At 37.2% G+C, this 13,783-nt stretch overlaps 1 protein-coding gene and 1 long non-coding RNA gene across 3 annotated transcripts in view; one reads left to right on the forward strand and one right to left on the reverse strand.

Moving 5' to 3' along the window:
- Positions 1-11,293, forward strand: part of PPM1J (protein phosphatase, Mg2+/Mn2+ dependent 1J) — a 23,952-nt gene extending 12,659 nt beyond the window's left edge. The window contains exons 6-11 of one of the 2 annotated variants that reach the window (XR_015748501.1): positions 3,050-3,168; positions 4,004-4,067; positions 5,019-5,126; positions 7,729-7,880; positions 9,273-9,987; positions 10,594-11,293. Coding sequence is in view for 1 of the 2 variants with exons in the window: in XM_026675167.2 (XP_026530952.2) it covers positions 3,050-3,168; positions 4,004-4,067; positions 5,019-5,126; positions 7,729-7,880; positions 9,273-9,420 (591 nt within the window). In the remaining variant the exon portion in view is untranslated. Of the gene's footprint in view, positions 1-3,049; positions 3,169-4,003; positions 4,068-5,018; positions 5,127-7,728; positions 7,881-9,272 lie in introns of both variants that reach the window. The other variant, XM_026675167.2, reaches the window with a different exon arrangement.
- The window catches only part of LOC148131155 (uncharacterized), a 22,191-nt gene that overhangs the window by 7,558 nt on the left and 850 nt on the right, over positions 1-13,783 (reverse strand). The window contains exons 2-3 of the long non-coding RNA XR_015748502.1: positions 12,980-13,025; positions 5,252-5,355 (exon numbers count right to left, since the gene is read on the reverse strand). This is a non-coding gene — a long non-coding RNA (uncharacterized LOC148131155). The remainder of the gene's footprint in view (positions 1-5,251; positions 5,356-12,979; positions 13,026-13,783) is intronic.

A 13,783-nucleotide genomic window follows, 5' to 3' on the forward strand; every position in this document is an offset into this window, starting at 1 on the left:
TGTGTATTTATTACTTTTGCTCCTCCTTGCTTCCCCGTGGATGCCCATAATAAGATATTGTTGTGTGACATTTGATTGCAAAAAAAAAGCTAAGTTTTGAAATAGAATTCTAGAAACTCATGAGTCTGCTGATCTCAGAATACTCTGAAGAAATAGTTGAGATGTGGAAGCTGAATTGTAATTGTTATAAAGTGGTGTGTCTCAGCACTGGCAACTTTAAGATGTATGGACTTCAATTCCCAGAATTCTTCAGTCAGCTGAGAATTCTGGGAGTTGACTGATATCCATGCATCTTACATTTGCCAATACTGAAAAAACACTGTTTCTAAAACACTGATTAATTGTATTACAATTGTTAAAAAAAATAATTAATTAAAAAGGGAACATTAATCAGTCTTTTTTCTCCTATGTTGAAGATTTTGAACCCTAGCACTTAAGAGAACAAATAAATATATGAAAAATAATACTTAAAACATATAATAGCATCTCTACTAAATAGTGACACACCAGGACAATCTGAGCAATTCTGAAGATTTTATAGTAAACTGAAGATTGTACTATTTGTCTTGCTACTACAGTTAATATACGTGTAATATATTCATATACTATTATCTACCTTATTTCCACATTTCTAACTCTCTTAATGAGGGTATGACAGAGATGAACTAAAAACAATGTTTTTTGAAATATTAATACTTTTTTTAAAAAAATGCAATTAGGAGAAGTCCAAGCAGCATCTCTCATACAGAATAGTGTGATGGACATTTTCCCTGCAAATCTATACATATTGCCCTGGAGGAAATCCTATTTACCTATAACATCAGGAAATTCCATTTCTGACATCACACAGGGAAAAAGGTTAAATTCTCCCTCCCAATTTTTACATTCCGATGGCACTCACAAAGGTAGCTGGTTTGATGTTAATGGTCAAGGGGAAAAATGGGGAAGCTCTGAGTTCTAATCCCACCTGAGTCACAAAGCCAGCTGTATGACCTTGAGCTACTCTCTCAGCCCTGGGAAGGAGGCAGTTGTAAACCACTTTCAAAATGTTGCCTGACTTGTCCAGGCAGTAAAGGGGTCAACACTGACTTAAATTTGGAATTCATATTTATTCCAAATTTCTCGTTTGGCCAGAGTGCCCAGTGGAGTGAGTTCTTGCCTTTGTCAGAATAGTGATCTCCAAATTGCTTTAAGCTCTGTTCAGTAAAAATAATGTCATGCTTTGCCTGCCTACATATAATTCATAAATACATTTAACAATGTAGAAAAGGAAAGGGTAGGCCCCAGAGGAAGATTCAAGAACTATCTAGGGTTCCTCTAGCTTGTCTACTGCAAACTACTACCTGTTCTCACTTTTCATAGTAGTGAAATAGAATGATGATGCATGGTATTTTAAAACCTTGTGACTATATTTTCAAGAGAAAAACAGCTTGGAGTGAATCTGAAAGTGAGAAGTGATAGAGGGCAGAGGTACTAATTGTAAGAAAAGCAGCCTAGTCATACACACACATTTCCTTTTCTCTCTAAGGAGCAGTTTTTAGTTTTTTTAAAAAAGCCCGTCTGCATATAACAGTTATTGCCTTGTAGTTCAGTGAGATGGATTCATTCATGCACAACATTATACATGTACTTCCCGGGATGAAAGATAATTTACAGTCAAGCAAAAATCTATGAAGCGTGAGCAGCCTTAAGGTGTTGTTGGCCCATATTTTGAGCCTTCAACTCTTATCTCTTTGGCAAAACACCAGACTGAATCTTATCTGCTGTTCTGTTCAAATGGCTTCCAAGAGCCATGGAAAAGAGAAAATAGTTTTGAATAAGGGATCCTCTTCAGCTGGCTGGGTAAAGATACTGAGCAGCAGGGAGCCCATCTTGCATTTTCGCCCTAGGCTAAAGCAGTTCACTTTCTGCCAAAATCCTTTATGGCTTAAATCATTTGTTGTGCCAGGCTGATAGTCTGTATTGCCTTATGAATGCGATCCAGGTTCTTGAAAAAGCAAACCCTGTTGTAATTTTCAGTAGCAGTGTTTTTTGTAGCAGAAAACCAAAACCACACTGCCCTGCATTTCTTTTCCCAATGCCACACTCCTCAACTGCTACTCTTCTTAAGGTGTATAAGGGAATTTTTTTTTAATGTGGCCTAGTTCTCCCTTTGCACTTTTTTTTGGGTCAGACTCATCAGGAGAGGTGGGGTAAAATTTGCCTCCTTAAAAGTTGTGTGTTTAGGATCTGATTGAGCCAATGTTTCCTAATCTTTCTCTCTTTTTTGGCTCTGGACTCTATTCTTACCTGACTATTGGATTTAATTACTTCTTTTGGGCCTTCCATTGCTAGCCTAATTGCCTCTTTGGTGATATTGGCAGGAAAGGATGGAACCAGCTCTGAAGACTAGACCCATCTAGGAAATAGCTAGAGCAAGAGCAACTTCAAACCTGTCTTTGAATTGTAGGGATCTCTTTCATATAGGTAGCCAGTAGGTAGGTAGATGTCCATGTAGAGATGATGCACATGATAGGGACATTCCCATAATTGGAATTTGTAGTAAAATGACAGAAGACTGAGCAGAGAACAGGACCTGGATTACAGACCTGAAATCTTGTTGCCTTCAATACCAAATATTTGTGTAAGCCACTCTTTCCTATAAAATGTGTCTTATTAGTTTCAATTTTTGTTTCTACTTTAGTCTGAAAATGGTCTGATGACCCATTTGAGCATGAGACAGATTCAGCTACTCATGCTTCAGCTTGTATTTAGATGAAGAATGAATGCTTTGATTTTCCATTTTCATCTAGACATGGACAATATATAGTAGTTCAGTACAAAAAGAAAAAAAGATTGGGACATTAAGTAAATTTTAACATCTCAGTATTAAGACAGTTGGATTGTCCCGGTCTTTACTATATTACTATATTGTTCCCTTCTGGGATTCTATTATTGAGTGCGGCCTTTATGAGGACTCTGGAATATGAAGCCAGCTTGGGTTGCTGTTATTTTGATGGAAAAGATCCAAAGATTTTCTCGACTTTGAGTTTTTTCTTTTCTCTCATAGGGCTATTTGAGGCCTGAATTACTGGGAAATGAGTTTACTTACTTTGAGTTTCCCCGAAGGATCCAACAGAAGGAAGTGGGAAAGAAGATGTTATATAGGGACCAAAATATGAACGGCTGGTAACTTTTCTTTTTATTTGAAATAAAGCATGCTGATTCTTAATATCAGTCATGATATTAAGATAATTTGTTTCTATCATCATAAGCCATTCGGATGTTCCACGCCCCTCCCCCCCCTTGCTTCCTTTCTGTCATGAAACTAAGGTTAGATACAAAGGAAGACTGGGGGCGGGGGAGAGAGAGATTTAAATGTTTCATTAAGAAAACTGCAGGAGGAAAGAAGCATAAAAGTAGTCCTTGATTTATAATCATAATTGAGCCTGGAATTATGGTAATGTCATGGCAGTCATTAAGCAGGTCACCATGTGACCATGGCTGATTTTACAATCTTTTTTACAGCAGCTTGTTAAGTCAATGCTATTTTCATTGAGTGCTGCAGTCATTAAACAAATCCATAATACCCAACAGACAGTTTTTGCTGGAAGTAAATGCCAATAACTAGCAAAAGTCACCCCAAAATCATGGTCATGTGACCATGGACATTGCAAAAGGTTTGCATGTGCCCAAAATGCAATCATGTGACCATGGGGGGGGAGGCATTACATGTGATTTCTGGAACTTTGAAATAAGCTTGTAAGGTCTGGGGAAGTCCATCATAACTTTGAACAGTTGCTAATCAAGGACTACCTTTATATGTGTTTACATGGGCATATATTAGGGAAATTATATAAATGAAATACTGCTGACCTCAATCTTTTTTTCCAACTATGAATAGAAGAGATTCACCAGGACATTTTCTCCTTCAGCACTTGGTAGTTTTATAAATCTAACATATCTGAGGCGATGGTAATTTTCAGCATGACCTTATTTTGTATGTGTTTCCTTTTCAAACTAGGGCATATAAACGGATAGAAGAAGATGACCTGAAGTTTCCACTTGTATATGGAGAGGGTAAAAAAGTAAGAGCTAAAACCAATGTGAGAGTTTTGGGGGAGCTATTCGTTTCCAGTGAATAGAGACAATTTAGGATTAAACAAGCATGAGGTGGAGGGAGGTTTGGTTGAGGGATAATAGAATTGGAACCAGATTATGCAAATCTTTATCACTTAAATAACCGCCAGTTTTATGTTACAGTTTTAGAGTCAACAGCTTTTTTTAAAATGTGCTTAATGTTTTGATACCAAATACCCTATTTCCCCGAAAATAAGAGCCAACTGGAAAATAAGCGCTAGCATGATTTTTCAGGATGCTCGTAATATAAACCCATCCCCAAAAAGCCCCAGTTAAGATTGTCAGCCAGACGGATACATTTAGTACCATATTTCCCTGAAAATAAGACCTAAGTGGAAAATGAGCCGTAATGCGTCATTTGGAGCAAAAATTAATATAATACCTGGTCTTATTTTTGGGGAAACATGAATAGATGCATTTAGCATTTGGATTGTTTGCATTTTTTTATTTTATGAAGAAAAAAACAAGGGAAAATGAACAACTTAAAAATAAAAATATGAAGAAGAAAAATAAAAGGAAAGTATACATTTGAATACAAATACAATTTTGTCTTTAAGAAGTTAATATGAAACTTTAAATATCCATTTCTAATATTGTTTTTCAAAATGACTTTTATACAGCTGAAAGTAGTTGCTTAAGAAAATCATTTTTAATAAAGTAAATATTTGGTGACCCAATTTGAAAACATTTTTTCTTCTATTGTGATTCTTAATGCATTTTGCTGCTTTGATTTTTTTAGATAGAGCAACTTTGCAGACTTTTAAATACTACTAATGCTGTGAAAAATATCTTGTCTTCCAATGTTTTGCACTAACAAATCTTGTTTCTAACAATGTGGAATTGAATAAATGTCTTCGTATTGCATCAAATGTTTACTGGATACTTGTTTTTCTAATTAGGCTCGAATGATGGCAACTATTGGGGTAACTCGAGGCTTAGGAGACCATGATCTCAAAGTTTACAACTCCAACATCCACATTAAACCTTTCTTATCTTGCACTCCAGAGGTGAGCACAATGATCTGATCCTTGAGATATACTGGTAGTCCTCAACTTGCACCTATTCGTTTAGTGACTGATTGAAGGTACAATGGCAATGATAAAAAGGACTTGTGATCATTTTTCAGACTTACAACCATTGTAGGATCCTCACAGTCACATGTTCAACATTCAGATGCTTGGCAACTCATGACAGGTGCAGTGTTCCTGAGGTCATGTGGTCACCTTTTACGATCTTCTGATAAGGCAAATCAATGGGGAAACCAGATTTAGTTAACAACCATGTTACTAACTTAACATCAACTCATAAAACATTTTCTATACATGTTTTATAGTTGACAACAGAAAGAGGGGGGGAGTTTCAAAGAGCAGACGGCAGAGTGAAATCAAAAGTACATTCCATTCATATTTTCTTCAAACACTGATTAGATGACTGAAGCTTCTGCCCCGCAAAAATCTAATTGGAGAGCATGATTGATGACTCTTGGCTATGGACGCTTTTCATTGGATGATACACCCAGAGGAGTGGGGGGGAAAGCGGGATCATGGGTGACAGTGAATTACATATCTCAGAGTTGGCTACGTCCAGGTTAGTGCTGAACATAGAATGATAACGTCAAATAAATCCTCTTTAGTTTTGGGAGTGTGGCTCGAGGCTCATGATTTAATTGGAGTAACTGCCGGAATCCTGACACTTAACAGCTATTATTCACTTAACAACTGTGGCAATAAAGATTGTGAAATGGAGCAAAACTCACTTAATAAGTGTTTTGCTTAACAACTGAAATTTTGGGCTCAAAAAGAAACCTGTTGCTTGTATGTATTTATATCTGTGTGCTTCTCTCTCTCTCTCTCTCTCTCTCTCTCTCTCTCTCTCTCTCTCTCTCTCTCTCTCTCTCTCTTCCTCTTCCTCTTCCTCTCCTCTCCTCTCCTCTCCTCTCATGATTTGAAAACAATAGAACTTAACTAATGCAACTCCACACAAATATCACCTTCCACATTTGCATATTTCAGCCCCCAGACTTCTCAAATACGCAGGGACAAAAAAAATTAAACCCTTAATTGTGGAATAAATTTAAATGCTCCATAAATAGATTGAAAAGTTTGGTTGCCACCAAGTCTGGTGATACCATGACATGTAGACCCCTGGTTTGACAGACAGACCTAAAAAGGTTGCCCCCCCCACAACCTTAAAGATAAGCTTTCGCTTTATTTGTTTTAAGGAGAGCATATTGGAATATTTGTGTTTTCTTTCTGTTACAAAGTACATCACTTAATTGTTAATTACTTCAGGATTTCTTTTAATGGGAAGCAGTATAGAAATGTTGAAAATAAACACAGTTATACCTTGGTACTCAACTGCTTGGAAACTCATTGAATTTGGTATTCAATGCATTAAATGAGAAAATTTTGTCCTCTTTGTTTGGTACTCAACATACAAGCTAGACATGTCGGTGTCAGATGCCTCATGATTCACTCCCCTTTTCACCCGAAACAAAGGGTCATGCATTAGTTATGTGGTACCTCTTCCCCGGAGCATATCCCCTTTTGGTCTTATCTTAGCTTCTGTGGTCACTTTGTATATTTTTGAACTGTTCTTCTCATCAGTACAAATAAAGTGAATTTTTTATTTTATTTAATCTGTATTTATTAATTTTTAGATTTATTTCTCATGTAAAGTAATAATATACAACCAGGGGTGGGCTTCAAAATTTTTAGCAAAGGGTTCTCTGCCCAGTTGCTGGGTGGGCGTGGCCATGGTGGGCATGGTCTAGTTGGCCTCCTGCACCACGGAGGGGTGAGGCATTTTTGCCCTCCTCAGGCTCTGGAGGCTTTCCTCAAGCCTTCAGGAGGGAGAAAATGGCCTCCTGGGCTCCAGAGGTTCTCTGGAAGCTGGAAATAGGCCCATTTCCGGCCTTCCTGAACTTTCGGGAGACCCATTTTTTGCCCTCCCTGAGCCTCTGCACACGCCCTGCAGTTACCTGCATCTAAAACAGGCTGCGTGGGGACTCCTGGGAAGGGCGGGGCAGGGTAGGTGAGGCCAGCCAGGAGTGGGATTTGGGGGTTCTCCGAACTGCAAAGAATCTTAGCTAGCTGTCCCAAATCCCTGCGAACCCCCAGCAGCCAACCTCTGTATACAACCCTTTGTTTTTACATATTGCCTTAAAAGTGCACATTGTCTTTGGTTTGGGAACACATTAAATGTATTTATACTATTCCTTATGGAAAAATTTGTTTGTCATCGTTTTTGGTGCTTATTGCACCTCCTGGAATCTATTAACAAGGAGTATTGGGGTACTACTGTAAATACATTTTATGCGGTATGCATAAGAGAATCAATATTCCATTAAGAATCTTCAAACAAAGTTATACTTAAAATGTCTTTTTTCCCTTTTTTATTAATCAGCCAATAAGGCTGGACAAATCTGTTGCATTTTCTCAAAATTTACAAATGCTTTCTTCCCATTTATGCTTTTGGCAAGTTCAAACCTCTGGGAATTCCTACCATTTTTGATTGGCAGGTTCGTAATGAGAGTGATCCCTTAGGTATCTCTTTTTTTTGCAATGCAAATTACTAGCAACAAAATTGTATCTTTGTGTTTATCCGCAGGTGCACATTTATGATCTCACACAGTATGAGCACTGCCCTGATGATGTGCTGGTGCTGGGCACTGATGGCCTCTGGGATGTCACTAGTGATCAAGAAGTGGCCACTGTGGTCACCGATGTATTGATGGGCTATGAACCCAATGATCCTTGCAGGTAAGTAGAGCTGAATGTTCTTGCTTTCAAGTGTTGGGGATGACACTATTCATTGGGTAGAACGGTCCTTTCTGAAACACTTACTGTCAGTCCCAGTCTCATGTCGAGAGACCGTGTTCAATTAAGTTTATGAAACTTGGACAAAATTACATTTTGTATATAAGTAGAACACTAACTGAAAATTGGGAGGGAGAGAGGGCTTCTGAAGTCTGCAACATTCAACAGGGGAGAAATGTTCCCTTAATATAAGCAGTCTTTACTTATGATCAGTCACTTAGCAACAGTTTGAAGTTATGATGGACCCCACAAAAGCTTCTTACAACCTGATTTTGAAGTTATAGTGGCCACACATGTATATACACGCACATACATACATACACACAACAGTAACGTGACTGTATTTTGGGTGTTTGGCAACTGGCTCACCTTTACATTCATTTCCATCATCCATGGTCACATGACCACAATTTTCAATATTTTTAATGGTTTCTAGTATTTACTTCCAATTTCTGTCTAAAAAATAGCATTAGATAAAATGCATTCACTTAACAACCATATCATTCACTTAAAACTGCCACAAAAAGTGTAAAATTGGGTCAGTCATGTGTCAACCAACTTAATGTCCACAATGACTTATGACTGTAATTCCAGGCTTAATTACATTCATAAGTTGAGGGTTTCTTGCAGTCAAAATTCTACTCAGTTCTATTTTCAAGGTTAGTCAGATGGCTTAGGATCTCGTGGATATAATTGTACCTTTTTGGAAACGCATTTTTGAGATGAAAAATAGGCAGGTTTTTCTCCTAGTCATGATGGCAACTTTTCCATCTAGAAGTTTCTTTCCAACTTTTCATATATAAACAGGCTAATAAATGAGTAGTCCTTTTTCAAATATGGAATGGAAACATTTATTTTTTAATTATTTATTTGCTTGTAAGTCTTTAGTTCTTTCTGTAAAAGGACATACGTAATTCACTGGTTGCTTTTAATAGCTCACATTTTTGCCAACCTATGCTATACATAGGGTTCCTTCTATTGTCACCTTGCCATGTTGTTCGCTGAAATGAAGTATCTTGTTTCATGATATTATAGAGATTTGGACTCGGATGTCCCTGAATGAAGGTCAAATAGTTCATTCCATTTTACTGTAGTGTATCTGACTATTTCTATATTTTCTAACAGCTTTTCTGGTTGAATCTACCACCAACATATATTAAAATTGCAAGAGGATAACTTTAAGTCATTCTCTCCCCCCCCCCCCCCTTCACAATCAAGCAATTAAAATGATGTGATTACAATGCACCTATGAATATTTACTTCATAATAATATATCATGTTAGATTTCTTGCCATTTTCATGTGAATAGTAATTACAGGGTTTATTTTCTTCCAGATATACCATGGCAGCCCAGGAATTGGTAATGAGATCCAGAGGAGTTCTGAAGGACCGTGGTTGGAGGCTGGCCAATGACAAACTAGGCTCTGGAGATGATATCTCTGTTTTTGTTATCCCTCTAGGTGGTCCAGGAAACTATTCCTGAACCTTGAGCCTCCAGGATAGAGTTCTTGATTCAAAACTATACAAAATGTAACTTAACTGAAGATTGTAGATTCCCTTGCTGTTGAAATATTTTGTTCTTCAAGTCTTCAGAAGTGGATTAGAAAACCCAATCATAAAGACCGCAGTTTCCATCCAGTTCTCAACTTTTTCAAGCAAGTGAGAGCCATGACACATAGCCGAAATCAAAGCCTTTCAGGAATTACTTCCATAAGGTCTTGATGTGCTGTGGAAATCCTTAATTCTCAGGGCTGTGTGGAGTCTGGGGTGTGGTGCCAGGGAAAGAAAACTGACTGTGGGTTCCACCGGCATGGAAATGGTCTTCATGCTAATTGTTAGTCCTGGAGTTATCCTTGATCCGTTACAGTACTGCATCATTTGTAAATATTTTTCCTTTTGTTTCCCCCATGATTATAAAGGGACAGCTCAAGATGCCAAGGACCACCTCATTCTGATTCACAGTGGCAACTGTGCCAATGGCCACTGTGTCTAGAAAATACTATCTTACTTGGCAATTAATCATATGTGAATTGTTAAAAAATAATGTCAAGTAAGTGTTGTTGACTGGTTGTTAGTTATTTCTTGGATTTCTCCTAGGCAGGATATGCAGTTTTTCCCTCTGAACATTGAATTTCAGGCTGAATGCTAAATAAGCACTCATTTTAAAAGTATCACTTATTTTGCGGGGATTTTTCTGTATCATGTTTAATACTGTACATCGTTTAACAAAATTTGCTAATTTTATAGGAGTCCCTCCTCTGAATGGCAGTGGATGGGTACAACTGATTTCTATCATAGAAAATATTGTGAAGAAAATCTTATCTTGTATTGCTTTCTCCACAAAGTGGTGGAACATCTGGTGATCTAAGTCAACAACTGAGCCTTAAATAACAATATAGAGAAATCTTCTGCAGGATAGGGGATTGCAAATATGTACCTAAGGGCATCTAGAGAAGTTAACATTGTAGAAGAGATTTTATTTCTAGTCACCTGTGCTCTTTTATGAAAGAGTCAAAAATTTCTGCATGAAAGATCTACCTCTATAGCCCAGAGCCCCGAGTTCTTGGCTTAATGAATAAAACATATTATGTACTGATTTAAAACTGTCTGGCAATAGTAGCTACACTTTATAACTTGGTAACTATTTCATTTAAAGTGACCTAGCAACTCACAATCTGCAGTTTACAATACAATTGTAAGGAATTGAGTGATAAGACACAACAAAGGGAGGACTGAAGACTATCATATTTATTAAAAACTTTGATGGATCACCTCTAATTCATGAAAGGTATATGCAATGACAAACTTGTGCACCTTTAGAAAACTCCATTTTCCATTTACTGCAAAAATAATAATAACAACAACAACATGGCTACCTATCCAGAAATGTGTTTTTTTTCTTTCCTTCCCTCTTTTCTTTATCCTTTATCTTATTTATTTTTAAAAATAAGTTATTAGGCATTAAAGTAAATATTTCCACTCTTATTTATAGTCTATGTTTTAAAATATTTCATTTAGACCATATTTTTTCCATTTTTGCTAGGGAATAAGATCCACTGAATTATTTGGATCTTCTATGTAAACAGTGACACTTCCCCATTATGTAAAGACTGAGCATGAAAGCTTTGATTTATTTGTTAACAATGTGAAGTTTTAATTTCTGATGACAGATTAAAAGACTGAAAGGCTGTGGGTATTCATTGGCATAAAGTAAAAACTAGTCAAGAAATAATCTTAATCAAAAGCACTTCAGTATTGATTTCTCTTTTTCTTTTGACCTGCTATGACTTTATGGTGATTGATGTGAATCATGTCGCTTGTGAAAGATGAAATAAAGTGAGTGCACCTCTTGGGAACCACAGGGATATAATCAGAAGATTAGAGCATCTAGATTCCTCTTAAATACTTGAGTCGTAGTTGTGGCATAGTGAAGGCTACATCCAAATGTACCCACACTGATAGTTGACTTCAAGTGTTAATTCTAAGTCCAATGTCAGAATTCACACTCTGGGAAGTCAAAGCTATGCTTGCTGGCTGTATCCCCAGAGTACTGAGTCTATTGCAAGGGTGGATTTACGTGCATTCAAGCAAATGCAAGGGAAGCTTTTATCACATGCAAGTGAATAAAAAGTTAAATTCCAGTTCAGATTTGGCACTTGGGCTCAAATTCACATAACCTGGTAATTTGTCATTAATCTGTACTCAGTTTACCCAATCTGTGGTCTTATCATAGCAGTCTGGATCATAAACTAACCAGATGAACCATATTCATACCACATGCTAGATAAAATGTGATTTTAGTTTTTAGTTCAGTGTGGCTTTCAAATTACACTGGGTAAATATACCTTCAAAAGTTGTAGCCCGCTTCCTCAACAATTTAAACCTCCCTGACTATTCTTTCGAACACATGATAGTTTGTATGTCACATTTAAAAAAAAACCTAGTTATGTTATGGCTAGGACAGAATTGGGAATACTGTAGGGACCACTTTACAATGAAAATAAAAGTTAAGTGAAAACCTGATTTTAAAAAAAACCATGTTTACAAGACTGCACTGAACAAATACAATGAGAGTTAGGTCACTGGTCCTTGAATGAACAATCATGGGTTTGTTGTGAGTTGCCTGAAAAGTGTCTCTTTTCACTATGTGCTTTCAAAGTGAGTCATAACTTCAGTGAATCCCAATTGTATGAATATGTAAAATATCTTAATCTTATTAGCCTATTAGTTATTAAATATGAAGATTATTAAAAAAAATTCATGTTCACTATCTTAAACGTTTATACCACCTCCTCTGCTTTTACTGAATTTCTTTATTCAATTTCTTATCTAGAAATTCCATTAAAAAAGTTGAATACTCTTAGTTCACAAGAGCAATCTTTGACATTCATAGCTGAGGGGAAAAACACTCTGGGAATTGGAAATGGCCAATAGAGGGCAGCAGTGTTACTTGGTTGCATTGCTATTGGCCTGTACTGGCTTCCCAAGATTAATTCTGTGAATTCTCTCACATTTCAGCCTTGGTGAAAAAGTTCTCCAGTTTATATGAAATTCTGCTACTCCCTCTTCAGAGCTAGGGATCACTCTAAAACTCCTTTTTAGTTGCTGCATAACATTCTTCTGGCATATATAAATTAGGAGTACTGTATTTTTTCTGTATAGGAGAAATTGATAAGGAAGAAAAGTGAAAACTAATGAATCACAAACTGGCTAACTACTTTTTGCCTGTTGTATTTTATTAATAAAATTAGTGGTTCAGTGTGTAATACAAATCCAGAAAATGTGGTTAATAGATTAAAGCAGGGGTGTCCAACCTTGGCAACTTTAAGACTTGTGGACTTCAACTCCCAGAATTCCTCAGCCAGCAAAGCTGGCTGAGGAATTCTGGGAGTTGAAGTCCACAAGTCTTAAAGTTGCCAAGGTTGGACACCCCTGGATTAAAGCTTTTGTGGAGCAGAGCTTATTACTAGACCACCTGTGTCCACTGGGTGATTGTTTCAGAAGATTCCTCAATGCCTTCAAGTAGTGACAGAGCTTCTAACCTGCCTTTCATTGGAAGAGTTGTGATGTCTTCAGAGAGGCAGCTGCCTGGAAAACAGCCCAAGTTGAACTGTGTAGCAGTCAAACATCACCACAGAAAAGCTTCATGACACTTCATTTTATGTCATAAACTGCTTTAATATTTATGTCATAAAATGTTTTACAAAATTTGCCAAATTTCAGTGGCATGGAGATCAAGGCTCCTGGATTTTGGACCCATTATCTTAAGTTAACCCATTTGAGGCAATTTGTTCAAGGTGTTTTGCCCTGTATTGTACCATTTCAGAGTTAAAGACTACAGGAATCAGCATGTTAGTGGTATACAAGCAGTCCTTGACTTAGAACACTTCATTTAGTGACCATTCAAAGTTACAACGGCACTAAGAAAAGTCACTTATGACCATTTTTCAGTTATGACCTCCGCAGCATCCAGATGATCATGTGATCAAAATTCAGTTGCTTGGCAACTGGTTCACATTAATGACCGTTGCTGTACCCTGAGGTCATGTGATCCTCTTTTGCAACCTTCTGACAGTCAATGGGAAAGCCAGATTCCCTTCACAACCAGGTTACTGCAGTGATTCACTTAACAACTGAGGGAAGAAAGGTTGTAAAATGGGGCAAAACTCACTAAATAAATGTCTCACTTAACAACAGTAATTTGGGGCTCCATTGTGGTTGTAAGTCGAGGACTACCTGTATAGATAGATTAAAAACACCTAAATGTCTAAGGAAAGTTAAGGGTTGCTTTTGTCTCCAATAAAGTTCCTGAGTAACCACGGCAACTCCCTCCTGTCCACCAACGA

Source organism: Notechis scutatus, chromosome 3 (genome assembly GCF_049901735.1).
Source record: "Notechis scutatus isolate UNSWTSFEM ecotype Mainland chromosome 3, rNotScu1.2, whole genome shotgun sequence".
Lineage (NCBI taxonomy): Eukaryota > Metazoa > Chordata > Lepidosauria > Squamata > Elapidae > Notechis > Notechis scutatus.